At 38.8% G+C, this 18,423-nt stretch overlaps 1 protein-coding gene across 2 annotated transcripts in view; it reads right to left on the reverse strand.

Annotated features, from left to right (window-relative positions):
* Window positions 1-16,568, reverse strand: part of LOC124165809 (transcription factor SOX-10-like) — a 73,415-nt gene extending 56,847 nt beyond the window's left edge. For both annotated transcript variants that reach the window (XM_046543335.1, XM_046543334.1), the window contains exon 1: window positions 14,800-16,568. In XM_046543335.1, coding sequence (XP_046399291.1) covers window positions 14,800-15,128 — 329 coding nt within the window. In that variant the 5' untranslated portion in view covers window positions 15,129-16,568. The remainder of the gene's footprint in view (window positions 1-14,799) is intronic.
* Between the last annotated feature and the right edge of the window lie 1,855 nt (window positions 16,569-18,423).

Below are 18,423 nucleotides of genomic sequence, written 5' to 3' on the forward strand. Positions count from 1 at the left end.
AGAGATATTTTGTCGAACGGATATAAATGGGAATTCGTTTTTCCCCCGAGCCATAAGGACTATACTAGACGTAAATAATAATAAATACTAGACGTAATTTTGTTTCAGCATTTGCTATTAATATGTAAAAGGATGGTGTCCTAACACCCCCTACCACACACCTTTTTAGGCGGCTCGCGGGGTAGTTTTGTAGATGTGGTCGCAGTAGGTATATAAGGATTGACATTTTGTAATTTAAAATGCTACTATGCACTAGAGATTCATCACATTCAATCACCATAATTGAACGGGGGAATCAAAGGCTTTTGTGACGGAGACAGTGCAAGTCATCACCTCCCAACGGAAATTTTCGAAAACCGATTAGAACGAGCCCGAAATCTATATATATAAAAGAAAGTCGAAAATCGTGTTAGTTAGAACACTTATAACTCGAGAACGGCTGCACCGATTTCAATGAGATTTGGTTATTTGGATTCGTCTCAGGCGGGGTTAACATATAGGCCATTAAAAAAGGATAATTTCACACACAAAATTCATCTCTTTCCTATGGACATGCTTTTAGGAGTATAGTAACACAACAATTGATAAGTCGGTCAAAACTACAAATTAAATAATTTGTTTTGTTTTTACCACTTTAATAACTGAATTTAGTAACAATATAACATTTTAATTACTAAATATATTCAAAATATTAATTAAATTGAAATTACATTTTTTAAATTTAATTCGAGCTGATTATAAGCCCAGCCGTGGCCCAGCTCGAGTTGACACTTCACTACCGTGTTTGTAAACAAATCTCCAAGCAATTGTTGACAAACGGTAATTTCCGTGTTCCTGTCGAGGAATCGAGTAGTTTTAACTCATTTCCTTGGAATGATTGCAAATTAGTTTCAGTGAGCTCATCAACAAAGAGTTCCAGAATATGATTGATCACCAAAAGAATCAAAGATGGTTGATTTAGCGAGCAAGAACGAAGATGCGGATGACTAAAACGAGGTAAATTCAAATAGTTCGTACTCTGCATGGATTCGAATCTTTTAAATGTGTAACAAACGAAGACGAAATCACCAACTATCTATCTGAATATTTTAAGTCCTTGGACGTACCTGGCTTACCAAGGCACGATTTACAGAAAAATGTAGTTTCTGTGCTCATGATCTTTCGAAGCCTAAACCAACCATAACTATCCAACGGAACGTGTTTGATCGTTAAAAAAATTGGTGATGAATGTGATTCACGCAACTTTACTCAAAGGAAAATTCAAAGGTTAGGAAGTCCTCATTCCGTAGATTCCATGATCTCAACTCATATGCCCTTTTGAGCTTAAACGTATTCAATTTACAATTCGTGTTGCATTCGTGATAACGATTAAAAAATCGCATGGTCATACTTTTAGTGTTTGTGTTGTTTGTGCTCATGTGCTAATTAAAACCCATGATTTTCTCATGGTCAATTTAGCGTGCTATGTTCACGAGTCGATAAACCATCCTCTCTATTTCTTCCTTCGCTTCAAGTGCGTAGCTAGGATAGGGGGTTTTGGGCGCAGCTAATACCACGGGTCTGTAGGGTATAGAAAACTCGCTAAGGTAAGCGGGAAGTAAGGGGGCACTTCCCCCAGACATTATTTAAGATAAATGGTTCAAAATAGTGGGTTTTGTGGCTGTGTGAATAGTTAAATATGTTTTGTTTGTTAGTCATCCGTCCCCCTAATATTAATAACAAAATCTTTCATAAAAAAATTCTCTAAGCCTTGGGGGGGGGGGGGGGTTTATCCCCCAAAACCTCCCCTCGCTGCGTCACTGCTTTGCTTCGCTATATTTATTTAGCTTCATCCGCTTCATCTTGCGCCTGATAACAAAACAAAAACTGTTGTTTCTCAGAAGGTGCTTGACGCAAGACATTAAACCCGAATGTGTAGGGCTCACCGTGGTGCGTTTACGCATGCAGTACGTTTACGCAGTGCATTTTTTCCAAACAGAGATACTAAAACTGGCGCGCCTTAAGTCATTTAATGCGAATGCTGCTTCATAGGGTCTTTTCTTGCATGATTTTGAGTATCAGTCAAGCGTCGGTCTGGGGTCGTGTCAACCTGCCCCCTGAATGGGCCAAGTGTATGCAACAGACTTGGACCTAAAAACATTTTTTTACAGCTAATAACGCAAATAGCGAACAACTGAATGCGTATAATTTTTATTCCATGAACTGCTTTATTAAACCACAATGCCCAAAATTTCTTAAGCTAAAACGTAAGAAAATTTGTTGAAAAAAATCCGCGTAAACGTGCTCCGATTCACAATATGAAGATTCAATAAAGAAAATGTCTTTCTGACAAGCAATTTTGGTACTCATTTACGTATTTTTATATAATGTGTATCCTTATTTTATTATAATAAATTAAACATGATTAAAAACAATGCAGCCGCTCTTGATTTATAAATGGTGTAAGTAAACTGTAAGTTCATTGATTGTTGGGCGGTACGAAGTTCGCCGGGTCAGCTAGTAGCATTATAAATGAAGCCTCAACGACAGGGAATGGAGCCTCCTCTTTACGGGGCATTTTAGGTGGAATCTGCAATATTTCAGGATGTGTCATGGTGTGACAATTTTGAGTCTTTTTTGTTCGTAAACATGGGGTCGCAACTCCTTAGTTACCGATCCATGGCAACGCAAGCATATTTTTGGATGTACTTTTCAGTTACCATGCAAAGGGGTTTCAGCATTTTATTTGATACTCTGGATTTTATGGACATTTAACCCCATGAAATAATATTTTTTATCATATTCTGAGTTAGTTTCACATTAATAAGGGAGATTATATGATTCCTGAATAAACGTTATTTCTTCTACATTATTTAGTTTTTTCTGCATGGTGTTCCAGGAGGAATCTGCAGTACTCCAGAAGGTGGTGGGACAATTTTAAGCAATTTTTTTCCATAAACATGGGATGGTAACTCCTTAGTTACCTAGCTATGGCGACGTAAACATTTTTTGTATGCACTTTGTAGTTACCATGAAAACGGTTTTTCTTGTGTATCCAGCCTCTTTGACATTTTATTTATTACTCTGGATTTTTAAGGTTATTAAATAATTAAAGTTGGACGAAAATGCGCGGTTATAATTGAGGGGATGAGAAGCCAAGAGGTAAAAGTGATTTTTTTCTAAACACAGGTATAGTTAATTATTAAAAGAAATATACAAAAACTTGGTTTGGACAAGGAATACGATTCAGTCAGTTCTGTACTGACATCGAGTGGAATATAAAATGCACTACTAAATATCTAATTGTTTTCCTTTGTTTTCTTTCCCTAATATCATTACCTAATTCTGTTTAGAAGAAAGAAATCACTTGTACCCCTTGGCTTCTCACCCACTCAACTGTCTGAAACAATAACTCGATTGAGCGTATGGTTAATAATTCCTCAAAGCTCTCGTTTCATTAAGCTCAAAGATTAACTGTTTCAGACAATTGTAATCGCATATTTTCCTCTAACCTTAATTATTTAATATCCTTAAAACTCTATAAAACAAAATGTCGAAAAGGGTGGATACCCAAGAACCCGCTTTCATTGTAACCGCGAAATGCATTGAAAAAAAATGCTTGCGTTACCATGGCCCAGTAACTAAGGAGTTGCGATCCCATGTTTATAAAACAAAAAATACTTAAAATTTTCTCCCCCGCATCGACTTTCGGTTTTCGTTATAATACACCCTAGGTACTGAATCCCAGTGTTTAATCTCTTGTTAAAAGGATTGTTTATTTAATTTTGAGTTAGTTTCATATTTATGCTGGAGATTTTATAAATATTTATCACTCTTGAGAAAATGGTATTAATTCTTCAGTATTTAGTTTTTGTATGAACAAAATAATTTGTCTTTCAAACGCCTGACGCGATCTTGAGTGGGCTTGAACTTTCTGTGAGTGAAACCGGAAATTGCCGTGAGCGCCTAAGGGTCTCTATCTTGGAATAGCGGGAAAAACAATTGAATTTGGTGGATCACTGTTCAAAATCACCCAACAATATATTGTGTATATGTAGGATTTTGTTGATTGTTGCGTAAATATTTAGAATGAGTCATCTTCTTGACCTCATGTTATATGTATGCAGACTAAATCTTGCCGTATAGATCTCTAATTTTCCCTATATTAATAAAAAAAACTTCGCGGCCAACATTTCGGAACTTAACTTTTCCAATATCAAGGCTCTCATACAAACGTATCCTCTAAAAACTCATATATTAACAACTACAAATATATTTGGGGTGATCCATTATTGGAAACTTTCCTCCTTTTAAAATGCACCTTGCGCACTTGTCGCCTTGGTGCAAATAGCCGTGTGCACCAGAACTCCCTCTGGCGCTAAGTATCTGCGTTTTCTAATGCGTTGTACGCCAAGTCACACTTCTTACCAGCCTTTTCTCACGCTCTATATTCCAGCGCAACTGAACGACTAAGATTATGGGGAACACATCCCTCACTGTAGACTCACATCGTATTTTTGGAGACGTATTTCTCCGTTAACGTATACTCTATCATAATGAGTATATAGAGTACATATTTTTCAACACATACCTGTCTCTGAAATATTAAATAGGTAGTACTGAGGTTAATTCAAAAATATATTTTTTGGGCCGAAAAAGATGGAAATTAGCTGTTGAGCATGCATGAGATACTGGATCTCTTATGAAAATAATTAGATTTTTTCACTTGGATCCATCCACAGGAATGCTTACGGTAGATGAATTTCCACCGTCACGCTGTCAGCGTAACATTTTCCAAATTCTCATGAAGGTGTGCTTTCAAATGCAAAAATTTAAATTTTTAAAATAATTTTCAATTCCTTGTGATTTTTTTAACAGGAAAAAGATTTGCATTACTTTTGAATAAAATTTATTGAGAAATGTGAAATTACGACCATTTATCTGTGAAATAAAAAAAATTGGGTCAGACAAAATGCTGCAGTCAATTTTACAAAATTTTCTTAATAAAAAAGTTTCTCGAACCAATCTCTTGATATAACGTTACTGATTCACCGGATAATCGGCTCCTCTGTTAGATTGATTGATTGTAAGAACGATTCGAAAGGCTTGGAAACAATTTAAAAGGAAGTACAAAGGATAGTTGTGAGGAAGGAGGGAGTACAATTGAGTTTCGAAAAAAATAGATAATACCAATACGGGACAAAGGTCCACGCTGAACGTATACCCCCTATCTTTCTCCATAACTATAGGAATTTAAATTCACAATAATATTTGCTTTTTCTACGAAATAAGTCCCGTACTGGGCCGCCGGGACACCGGGACGTATCCCGGTGAAGCCTTCAGCCTGGAAATCTTTGGAGCCCTCCTGTTCCGAAACTGACAAATTTTACTGTCAGAATAGCTACATTAACCAGTCACTTGATTTAAATTACGTCTCATTTAACAGCGTAAGTCCTGAGTAAATATAATAAAAATTTAAATTAACATATTTCAATCTTTTAAGGTTCAATCCAATTTTAAGAGGGCAAGGATTAATATTTCATAATTTATTTATTATATTCCACACCCCCAGACCTCCCGGTAGTGCTACCCCTCCACAGTGCTAGCGCCCTCTGGCCATGGCAGTCCATCTCCCTAAGAAGGGGTCAAGCACAGGCCTTTACGAAGTTAAATATTTTTTAACTCAAATATAGTTCCCAAAGTGTCTCTAAGCTAGAGAAAATATTTTTACATTTTCGTGTGACGGACGAGTAATCAATTATCGCTTAATTATATCGTTCCGCCGGGATATTAATTATCAACACTGAACTCTAGCGACCGAAATCACTTAAGCATCTTAAAACTCTCCCATCGCTCCGTAGATATCGTTAGAGTTGAGATTTTTGAACTGCTTTTAGGGGAAAAATGTTCCTTTGAGGTGGATTCCACCGAGAAAAATATTTCATTTTAGTGTATGTGTTAGAATCTAAAAGATTAATAATTTAGGTAACTTGGTTGCTTGCTTTGACGTGGATAGTGTACAAGAAAGAGGAGAAATCATTGATAGAATTCGAAAATAGGGTTTTGCGTTAGATTCATAGATCCACTTATGAACAAGGGAGGTGGAGAAAAAAATATTGGTTATTTGGTTTGATTCAAACTTCTTGAATAAATGAAAACTCCTTATTGTACTTCAATGAAGAAACTCAACTTTACTTTTTTTACTTTCTTCTTACGCGTCGTGACACACCTGAAACATAAACTACACTACATACGGCTCCCAGCCTAATTCGCTTAACATCTGGATAACGCTGTCTGTACGCCCGTAGCAGCTTTTGTCGAACCGCGCAGCCTTCCTTTGTATTTTATTCATTTCGCGGATTAAGTCTTTCTGCACCGCATCCCATACGGAATAAGATGGTCTGGCAATTTACTGAGAAAAGGAGACGGAAGTAAGATGAAGGAGGTTATAAAAGAAAACGCGGATGGACGAAGGCCGAGAAGAAGACCAAGAAAGAGGTGATGGGAGTCCAGTGGCGTAACTATGGGGGGGATAAGGGGATAGATCCTCCCTCCCAAAGCCACAGAGAAATAAAAAAAATATTTATAACTCTTGTCTAGTTTTTATATACATAATAGCTTCATCTGCCTAAAGCTAAATTTATAATGCCAAATTGATGAAAAATGTATTTCCAGGCATGTCATTATTCAAAAACTTTCCCGGACACCGTTGCCTGGGAGGGGGGGGGGTCGCCACCCCTGACCATCTCATTCCGCCCCCCAAATTCCTAGTTACAATACTGGGGGGGACCTACTAAAATATGATTCGGAGAAGTTTGGAGCGTCAGAAAAAGAAGCAACTTGAGGGCAGAGATGGAGGGAAAATTTTTTGGTGCGGCTAAATATCAACTAGGACATAAGTGATCCTTAGAGTGAGTGTGAGTTGTTTGAAGTACCTAAGTGTCACCACCAGATCACCAGATGTCGTTCAAAATTTTCTAGGTGATTGGAAATGGATACTCATGAGGTTTAGTTTTGGTTTCAACCGCCAACACTTCAAACATTCCAAGATATTAACGTCAGAAAGTACCAGGAAAATGGCTAAATTTATGCAAATCTCAGCGCAAAAATAGACCATTAAGGCTGTTTTACACGAGGCATGTCATTGCGCAGGTTAGCACTGAAAACATCTTGAAATTACGAGAATGCGAGCTTGGAATTAAAGCAGGGGCTATGTTGCCGTCTCGTATCCTCGCATTCTTGCAAGTGTTGTTGCAATTCACCGCTTTGTACGATGCATTTTTGATTGCACCTTCGCACATACGTCAGATTCCTACACCGTGTTAAACAGCCTTTGTACTCCGTAGCTAGAACCAAGAGCACTCTGACAGTGTATTGTAGTGCTGTGGGTTGCATATATTTAGGCGTTAACTGGTACTTTCAGTCGCTAATATTTAGAAAAGTACTGACACTTGAGGGACTGGTGACACTTGAGGGACTTCCCTTGTCAGAATAATAAATCGAAATTGTGGAAAGAAAAGTAGAAGTTATCCAACGAATGAATTTTTCCGCGAAAAATGAGTCGTTTCGACCATTGTACAGTTGGTTTTATTTCATTACGAACTGTCCTGCCAGGTCTGAAACTGAACCAAGGGAACGCTGTCACGCTCAACCCTCTACCGGGTAGTCGGCTTCCGCCTTCTGGGCGCAGAGATTCCGCCGACCGCGCTGTCTGGTGGTCGCCTCAGTGGGGCATAAGGCCTGTTTCTGTGAATCGAAGTCCGAGAGAGCCTGAGATAGTTATTTAGCTATTTTCCGGGTGTAATCTATTAGAGAACCCAAGTCTAGCATATAGGCTTCTGGGTCTCTAGCCCAATTCGTGTGAAAGTTGAATAACGCTGTCTGTTCTCTCGTAGTAGTTTTAGATACATCGTGCCGATTTTCTTTGTACCCTTTTAAGTTTACGGATTAAGTATTTCTGCGCCGAATGCAATATTCTCGCGGCGTATTCAAGGTGTTGCCTGACGGGAGTGAATCAGAGATCACTTTTTCATTCTAAAGTATTCCCAAATCACACCTGACGATTCTTAGCTTCATCAGGGCTCTGATTCAAATATTTTTTATATGTCTTCCGCACGATATGTTTGAGGTTATCGTAAATTCCACGCATTTGTCTTAATATGACGTATTTTTTTAACATCTTCCACCACACATTTGGTCGGCCTACGAACGAAACGAACTGCCGTGGATTTACTTAGATTTAGCAGGTTCTGGTCCCCAAGCATAGCTCCTAGCATGAACGTTGCTAATATCCGTTAAATGTTCGTTGCTAATGTAATTCAAAGTAAAAAATGTTCACTTTTTCGCGGTATATGACAGCGTATCTGCAAATAAACTTATTGCGGCAGTAGTTCGGGAGCAGAGGTTATTTTTATACGCTTTTGAAATAAACATGTAATATGTATATAAAATAGCACCAAAAATAATTTTCCACGATTATGTAATTTATTCCATCTTAGTTTTCGAATTTACCATATCGTCTTTATCACCACCTTGAAGATAATGAAAAGACATCGAAATTTAGATCGGAATAAATTTGTAATCGTGGAAAATTGCTGGTGTTTATTTCAATATGGAATGATTCCACTCCATTACGTTGTATCTATGGATTTAATTTTTATATGCCTTATGAAAAAAATGTGGCTGATGAGACTTACTTGTTTTACAACATTATGTAATTTTCCAATCACTAAGAACCGTTATTGCATGGGGAATAATGTGAATGGAAAAAAAGAAAGGCGAGGTTCCGAATCAGAGGTAAAAACCTTAAAAAAATAAATAAGGATACAGAAAAGAAGGCTAACAAAGAGGAAAATTGATGAAAGGAACTGGCGTGGGTTTACGAAAAATGAAGGACTGGAGTGTACCATTTGTGGCATTTTAACTGCTTTTAGTGGTGGATGGGAGGGTTGGTATTACTGTATAAAGTGTTTTGAGTTAATATTGGAACATAATTAGCTATCAACTTCCCGAAGATTGACATCCCTTTTGATAGGAGTCGGCTGACAAGCGAAGGCCGCCGTGATATTCGTTATCAGCGGTGAACTCTCTTGACCGAAATCACTCAAACTTCTTAAACTCTCCCATCGCTCCATAGATATCTTTAGAGTTGAGATTTTTGAACTGCTTTTAGGTTGAAAGTGTCTCATTAACAGCGATTCATTTTTGTGAATATATCGCCTCTAACTCCATTGACTACTGTTTAATTAAAAGTAGAACTTTCTACATTAAATTTAATGAAATTTAACTTTGAAAAAGTTTAATTTTACTCTTGCCAATAACGCCTAATACTCTTCCATCCATGGTAAAAAAATAATATAAAACCAATATAAATGCCGCTTAGGCATGAATGTAAACTTGCGGACAAACAACGCGTTAATAGTCTACTTAGTAAGTATCTAATCAAATTTTAAAACCTCTTTTCTGTAATACAATTTCGTAATTCCATTTTTAAGCGTAAAAAAGACGAGAAGTATTTATTTATTAAAATAATTTTGAATGAAATTTATAGAAATGAAACATAGAAAACGTTAGTTGATATTTTCGGTAAAGTAACTGTAACTCAAAAGCAGCATTTTTTCGAAAGATTTTCACCTTTCCGATGAGGGTGGCGTGTGTATTTCGCAAAGCATATCACTGGATTAGAACTTCAATGTCCAATCTGTATTTCCACATATTAAGAAAGCAAATGTAAAGCGAATGGGTGTCGCAATCGCCTCATATCTCCGAAAAAATAGAAAAATATAGACTTCACCATCTTACAAGAACAATGCGGCACGTTTGCCAGTAATTTGATGGCAATAATTTTTATTCTTATCAATAAAATATTTTACTGGTTAAGGTTGGCTTACATGGAACATTTGCGAGCCGTCTCGCCTCCCGTAGCGGACTTCTCTCCAAATCACAACAAGGACTACATCCTTTCATTCTATCTATAAAACCATTATTCATTCTCTTCCTCCCCATACCCCACTTATGAAGCATTCTTTCCTCTATGGCATACATTACATAGCATAACGTACACGCAGTACTCACTCAATCCAAACCCTAAATCTTTCTCTCCTCGCCCACCATACATATGCTTTTGTCATTATTCTTCCTCTCCGTCCACTTTACCTTCTCCATTCTTCTCCACCACATCTTGAATGTTCCCAGTCTATTCTCTAGTCTAAGAAGAACTCTAAGAAGACGGCTATAATGTTTCATGAACGTCTCTCAAACACTTGTACCCATAGTACACTAAGAATTTAAATTTCAAGAGTCGATCTCGATATGATTAGCTTATGATTAGAAAAAGTCATTCGGTACAAACAGTTTTGGTTATTTAAGGATTGTGTATTTAGATATTGTTCATGCATTGGTATTAATTGTGCTGATGTAGCATTATACGATTACATGAGAATATTTAGAATATTTCAGCGCGTGAGATGACGTCGTTTGAATATTGATGGTTAAAAATGTAATGAAAAATACGTCACTTTCGAATTAAATTGTGTGAATAAACATGTTTTTGAGTTTACTAATGGAGCATAAATTTGATGTCGATAAAGACACCGATAACTTAAACCTAACCTTGCTCCAAACCATGGTTCATGAGTTTATTTAGTCAAGCAATGCAGTATTTGAAGGGACGGTGTTTAGCGATGGCTGATCTGTTTGCAAAATTTGACGCCTGAAAAGAGTCAATCTCGGCGCAAAAGTAATTTTTGTTGCCTACAGTAATTGATATGAGGTATCAAAATTGTATTCCTTAAGTAATATTTCGAAAGCGCACGGTTCGTAGATTTCACATTCTCTTCTCCTGTATATGACTATTAATTTTGGTGTTGGGCAATACGATTGTTGATACCGAATGTTGGAATTGGTAATGAGGGATTCCTCAGCATTCCTTAATATATCGTCATCTGGTAACATGAATTTAAACTAAGCATGCATTGAAATCGGAAATTGTTTTCTTCGCCAGGCTGCATTACACTTTGAAGATGTAGTCATTTGCTATGATCAACTGAGAAACAGTCTTTGAAAATGTATCAAACAGTATCGCATGAGTGCAGGAAGCATTTAAGAATGAAATGGACAATTCATCGACCAAGCAGCAATTGTGGTCACTTTTTTTAAACATTTCATTTTGGTGTTTAGATGACTAGTTACTGCTGGTTGTAATCTGATGTCTGCTCCTAATGTCACGACAGTTTTGGCGTCGTTCAAACAGAAGATTTAAAGTAACTTGTGGCGCTGGAAGTATTCAACAGTCTGTCGTGCACGATCTTAAGAATCATTTTCTATCATTTAAAGTTAACCATAAAACCCGCTTTATCGATTACGGGGAACAAAATATGCTTCCTTTATAAAGTTTGTAGAAAAAATTTAAAACAAAAATTACTGATTAATATTGAGTTAAGACGTGGGTCAAGGAGAAGATTGGAGAAGGTGCAGTGGACGGAGAGGAAGAGGTACGACGAAGTGCTGGCCGTGATGGATGAAATTTCAAGATAAGATGCGTAGGAAACGGAGAATATAAGGATGGAGCGAGTACTGAGCGAAGAGGTTATTTGAAAGCAGTGGTAGAGGGTGGAATTTTAGGCAATTGAGGGAGAGGAAGAAAGAGAATAGGATTTATAGTTAGAAATTCTAACTTAGAATTATAGGTAGAATGAATGGGAGTAGGACTAACTGAGACGAGACTTGAAGAGGGAATTCCAAGTGGATAAGGGAGGTAGGTCGGGATAGTATGCGACATTGGCGAATTTAGGGGGGGGGAGCGTGGGGGCACGCCCCCACCCCCCGAACGCTTAAAAAATAGCCAAAAAAATTTATTCGGTTATCATTACGTTTGTTTTGTGTATTACGGAGCCTCAATCATTTAATTTCATATTAATAACTTTCATATTAAAATTAAGAGAATATTTCGTACAATAATAGTCGTATTTTAATTTTAATCTCAAGTATGAGAAACGTTTTCCTGTCAGACCCTTGGGCCTTCTGAGAAAAAATCCTGGATCCACCTCTGATATGCAAAGTGCTCAATGTAAACCAACCTTAAGAGTTAGAACTCTTAAATAATAACTAAGTTAAGAAAAGTACTAGTGAAATTCTGAAATTTTGATTAAAATTGGACTAAAACAATAAAAAGATAAGTTTCAAAACGCAGCAAAAGCTGTGATAATTTTGAAACTTCGATGACTTTACCATTTTTTGCCACGATAAACTTCCATGGGAGCGACGTAATTATAATTAATGGCTTCTTCTAGTTTCGACTGGATGCGACGGGCTGTTTGAATGTCAATCACATTTAGTTTTTTATTCACTTTTTATTCGAGTATATAAGGAGAATTTTAATACCGATGAACGAATTTCAGTCGTGTTTTTTTTATCATTTTGGATTTTCCCATTTGTAATTGCAGTTACATAATCTCATGAAAAATTTTCCTTTGAGACTTTCTTGCCGTCTTTCTATGGTATCGGAGGCAGTAACGGCCTTCTATAGCATAAATCTAAAGCCATTGGATTGTTAAATGTTAATTTCTCGAAATGTCGAATGCCGTAACTAATACATTAAGGGAACATAAACAAAGCTTGCAGTAGCTATCAGTGAATGCCGGCAAGATTTCTATGCGTCAATAGATTAGGAAGATGGTTTATTAAGTGCAAGATTTGTAATACAACTTCCTAACATTTACATGGGTGAATGCATTCGGAATATTTCCGAATTGAACATTTTCATGTGGAGTTTATTATGGCTCTAATATTTTTCCATCAATTTGAAAAATTCGACTCCACTCTTGATTGGTCATTGATAAATGTTTACTCTGAGTGTATTCCAAATAATCGAATTTATTTGACGACGGTGAAAACTTATGAATTGCTCTTTGATAAAGCTATGGTTCAGGATGCTGATGTCAGCCGGGCAGAATTTTCTCTCCACAGTGAATAGATTAATTAAATGTTATCAGCCCCGATGTAAAGGCAGAACAGTACTGTTCTCGGTGGTGTATGAAATAAATAAAAAAATAAAAAAATAAATAAAATAAATAAATTAATCAGGGATGAAATCTGTATTGAGATAGTATCTGAGATTAGTTGTAAATGTATGTACCTCTGTACGATTTGGGAAACTTAAATTGGCCAATCAATGATTTTTTTATCGAGTATGAATTGAGAAATGTAATTTATCTGATATTTAATTAGTTACTTAGTATAATCTGAGATTATTTGTGACTAAAGATGGCGTTCCTGAATTGCTATTCGTCTAGGACCGGCAGCGGTGTTCCGGCTCACCGAAAGGCTTGGATTTTCATAGAACTGATTACGAGAATCGTTTCTCAGCGGTTCGTTTGGAACCTCAGCCTCTGAAGTATGTGTACGTATGTGATAGTGTTCAATGATCCATTTATCGTGTTATTTAATTTGAATCCCATCACCATTCGTACGGTGGATAGGAATTCGACATTTATTTGCATTCATTTACACCAAAATATTTAAATCAAATACACGCAGTGGCGTAACTATGGGGGGATGAGGGGATAGATCCCCCACAATATAAATTTATAGAGAAATAAAAAAGCTATTTAAAATTATTGCCTAGTTTTGAAATATAATGACTGCATCTGCCTAAATTTAATTTTTAGAGCCAAAATGATGTAAAATGTATATTCAGGCATGTCATTAAAAAAAAAAATTTCCAGCTCCATCCCATTATATCTCCCCAAAGCATATTCCTAATTACGCCACTGAATACATGCACATATGTTCTTATATGAAGTATTTACTCTGGAAAGTATTATCACTTTGCACTGTAAATAATAGAATAATAAATATGTTTTCGTGAAGGCCCTCCACCTAATACAAAGACTTCTGAAAACAAATTAAATAATGTACTACATCGAAGTACTGCCTCTAAAGCCGCCTCTTAAGGAGTGTGGCGGGGGTTGCTAGGATCCCAGCCTGTTATGACAAATAGGAAGGTGAGGTGAGTTGAACGCTTCACGAGCTCTAGAAAAAACTCAATACTTACGTAAATACCAATTTTAAATTTTGAATGATGATATTAATTTCCAACGGCCTCCGTCAATATAATGGGAGCAGTAAAAATCAAATTCCTAGTTTTTGTAAATATGTGAAAATATAAATTTCAGGCTGATATCGATTTTCAACGGCTTCCACCGAAATAATGGGAGCAGTAAATATCAAATGACTGTAGTTTTTTTTAGTCTATGAAAATAAAAATTTCAGTTTGCACCTTTTTGTTTCAACTAAATATGGTAAATATAGGGTTTTGGCCAGCATTTTCGATTTCCGCCCTCTCTCTGACGTAAGAGAAATGAACGGGGGGAGAAGCCAAGAAGACAAGTAATTTTCTATCTAAGCTGAGTTAGGTACAAAAATTGATAAAATAAATATACAAAAACTTGGTGGCCAAGCAAAACGAGTGAGTCACTAGAAAGATTTAGTACTTTCCCGGCGAATTGACAGCGTGAAGAGCTCTCAGGATCGCCACCGGGTCAGGGACTGCATTACTGCCTACGTTTACATGTCTGATGCAGCCATCGAAGCATCAGCAGTACATAATGCATTTCCTGACCCGGTGGCGATCCCGAGAAGTCTTCACGGAGAGAGCCACTATTTTGTACTGAAATTGAGAGGAAAATCAAATGCGCTGTCGAAAGATCTAGATGATCTCGTTTTGTTAACCTAATTTCTTTAAATAAAGCTGTTTAGAAGAAAAATCACTTGTACCCCTTGGCTTCTCACTACCTCAAACGAAAGAGGAACATCACCCACCTGTTTGCCATGGGAACCAGTGTCCAGTCGTATCCTCTCAGCACCTTGGCGACCGCGTCGTTGATCTCCGATCTCTCCTCTGGTGTCACCTCATGGTGGTGCGCCCCCCTCCGGCTGCGACCAATTTGGGCCCCAACAGACCCTCCAAGGCCCCCGACCACCAGCTCCATCACCGTGCCTGAGACTTGGGAAGACGGCGGAGAACCGGGGGCTGAAGATGGACCCGAACAGGATGAGCTGGAGGCCACGGATGAAGCGGACGAGGGCCTTTCGAGCTCCCCTTGGGGCCCGACGCGCAGGTGTAGGGCCATTTTGGACCCCGAGGCCATCACAGTGGGAGCGAACGCTCTCAAGACCGCGAGGTCAGCTCTTGAGGCTTTGGTTGAAGATTTAAGTGACGTATCGTGAGTTGGTCACGCCTATCTTGCAAGAAGGCAGCCGGTCATCTAAAACCGCGCCAGCACATGTACTTGCGTCGGTGTCACCGTCACGACAACAGGAAAAAGTCACCTTACCCGCTAAAGGTCCGAATCAGGTGCCGAGAGCCGAAGAATTGAGAGCCAAACCCTTTCTTTCTGGTTTGATCACACTGGCACTTAAGTTGTTCCTGCTCCAGTACGATTGTAAGATGTTGTTTAAATCTATTTTCTTCGGAATGGGCGGCTCTGATTCTTCAAGTTGCACAAAATTTCGTTGTTTATATCAGTCTGTGATACCGAAGAGGTGAGAAACACACCCTCTCGCTGTGATTATATCCTACGTTTGCCTTTGAAGTCGCTCCGCGGAAAAAAAACCCACAGTTTATCTGGCTCTTTCTCGGGGAAGAAAGCCGTCTGTCATCTAAATCTGCATCTTTCGGAATGAGCGATTAAGAACGCACAGTTTGCACGCTTCGAATCAATTTTAAATTGCGACGACTCCTTCTCTCAAGCGAGTGGATTTGTATATAGGGAGATAGTTCGATACCTTTCAAGGGTGTGGTTCTGTAATTCTTTGGACAGATAGCATTAGGGGTCTCCGGGGAGCACGATCTGCATTAAGGATCACTTCACACGTAAAGGGTTCGGCGTCTAAAAGTTTGCGTTTTGCATCCACTCCCTATAATTTCAACTGTTCACTGGTTCGCCACTCCATCACTCACTCTGTGCATAAGTGACCATTCTCTCGGCGGAAGTGGGGTCAGCTCCGCGGGGTCAGCACGTCTTCCTTCTCATCGGAATCTCCTCCGCGGTGACCAGTGGAAAAATAGTCAACCGCACTTATCACTGCTTAAGGGAACGTTCGGGGAGAAAATCACTTTTTTGAACCAACTACAACTGGCGAAAGAGGGAAAGATAATCCCGAAGCAACTTGTCGAAGAAGACGGCAAATCTGTTTGCAGAACTTTCGGTAGGTAGCAACCGTAAGACCTCTCAGTCTTCGGAATTGGCGGCGCAAAAGCTCATGAGGAGTTGCGAAGAATGGAAAGATCCGTGGTGACTTTCCGAAGGGTACGACAAGTCGGTCTGCAGAACTTTCGGTCGGTGACAGCCGCAAAATCTCTCAGTCCTCTGGAATTGCGGCACCAAAGCACGTCAGGCGCCCTTTTGGAGAAAACACGAAGATTAGAGAAGTTCTAATCTGGAGGGAGTTGCTCTCTTATGTTAAAGAGCACGAAGACGCAAACTCTCAGACAGTCTTTCCGGAAATTTTTTGGAGGGAATTGAATGTTCTTGTTGGACGAGCGTTGGGGCGCGCGCTCTTCAGCCGTCTCTTGTTCTGGTGTTGGTCGTCGGGGTGTGATGGAGTGTGACTGCTGGGATTTGTGGGCCGCTCCGCGCGCCCCTCCCAAGGCGGTGGTGGTAGGGGCAAGTAGGAGGTGGGGGGCGGAGCAGTCCGTCGTCCGCGGGCTCGGATCTCGGCCCTTCGGATGGCCATATCGCAGCGGCAGGGGGTGGGGGTTAAGGGGTGAGGATGGTGGACTCCCCGCCCCTATTTTCTTGCGGCGGGGCGGGGGAGGGGAGGTTAACATACTACCACCCCCTCCACTCTCTTCTGGAATTCTCTTCTCGACTCAAAAACTGCCATCGTCTTTTCTCCCATCGCCGATGCTGAAGCTGCTCGCTGCTTCAATTTCGCGACCGGTGGGTGTGTGCTTGACACTGGCTGGAATAATCCCGATCGGTTTTTGATTGCTTGAACCCGATTGGTTTGCAATGCGAACGGAATTAACATTAAATGTTGTGCAATTCCCCATCTATTTTCTTTTCTATTCAGACTACCCTCTTCCATTAACTCTAATTCAAAATGTGGTCCAAGTTTTGATACTTTTCTTCATCCCTCTTCTATTTCGCACCATATCCATCGTAATTTTCCCTCTACTTCTCGCAACCTCCCAATGAATACTACTATTCTTAGTTCTATATTTGACAATACTTTTGAATAATATTTTATTCACTGTTGTTTACGCTCTGCTTACTATATGTTGATTGTTATATGTACGAGTCCTCTGAAATAGGGTAGTTTCTTTTATCAAAGGAAACGAAAGGCGTTGATTGCGATTCGCTAACCACCATTAGTGTATTCATAATATACAATTTTTTTTGGTTTTAGAAATCCCAGTTTAGCCGAATGTTAATGGTCAATTTTAACCTCATTTGAAAAAGGCCAGATTGGCAGCCATGCGATGCCACTCCACGTGACGTCACAGGGACCTAGATTCTATACGAGTAGTCAGGAGTTTTACATCGTATGAGATTATTTATGCATGTATGAGGGACAGAGCTCAGGCAAACATCTCTTAATAATCACCTATTAAAATTGCCTAATGTCGGAAAGTTTCCTTCGTTTGATAGGGTATTAACAATCCTCATTTAAGCCAAGCGCTATCTGCTAGCAGCCTGCGTCGTAGCGTCATTAATACCTCGCACCAAGGTGGCCTCACACGGCGGAAGCCTGAACCAGAATGACGTCACATGGACTTTTCCCAGCATTCATACATAAACGTCGCGTTTTCGTGCGCTTGAAAATTTTCAGTTTTCATGTAATCGCGAAAAATAGATATCGTCATTTAAAAAACTAAAAGCGTGAAATACGTACTCCAGAAGTAATAATCCTTCGATTTAGGCAATAGAAAAATAATAGGAAACCACCCTGATGGCCCTGTGCTGTTTTTGCACAGCTTAAAAGGAATAAATACATAGATGTAAAAGGAGCATAATTCTAGAGGTCCGTCTCAAGGTGCCCAGGTGCGAAGATTCTTGGCTTCACAATGGGAGGTGGTATAAAAATTCCATTGCTTAGAGATCAGAGGAATTATATTGACACTGCCTGCAATAATCCCGAATGGTTTTCATTTCGAACGCTTGATTCCTGTCGGTTTGCAACACGATCGGATTTTTTTTTGTGTTTAAAATTTTCATTCCGATGATGATATGATCCCTCGAATTTACTTTTCGGAATGGTAATTTTGAAGCATAACAACTTCCGATCGCATGTCAACCAATCGGAATCAACCGTTCGGAATGAAATCCGATTGGAAGAATGCCGAACAGTAGCAAAAGACTCTCAAGTCTTTTCTGACTATTAGTACTTACAATAGGAGAATATAGTAAAATGGCAAAAAATTATTACCATTCATGGTTT

Source organism: Ischnura elegans, chromosome 9, assembly GCF_921293095.1.
Source record: "Ischnura elegans chromosome 9, ioIscEleg1.1, whole genome shotgun sequence".
Classification (NCBI taxonomy): Eukaryota; Metazoa; Arthropoda; class Insecta; order Odonata; family Coenagrionidae; genus Ischnura; species Ischnura elegans.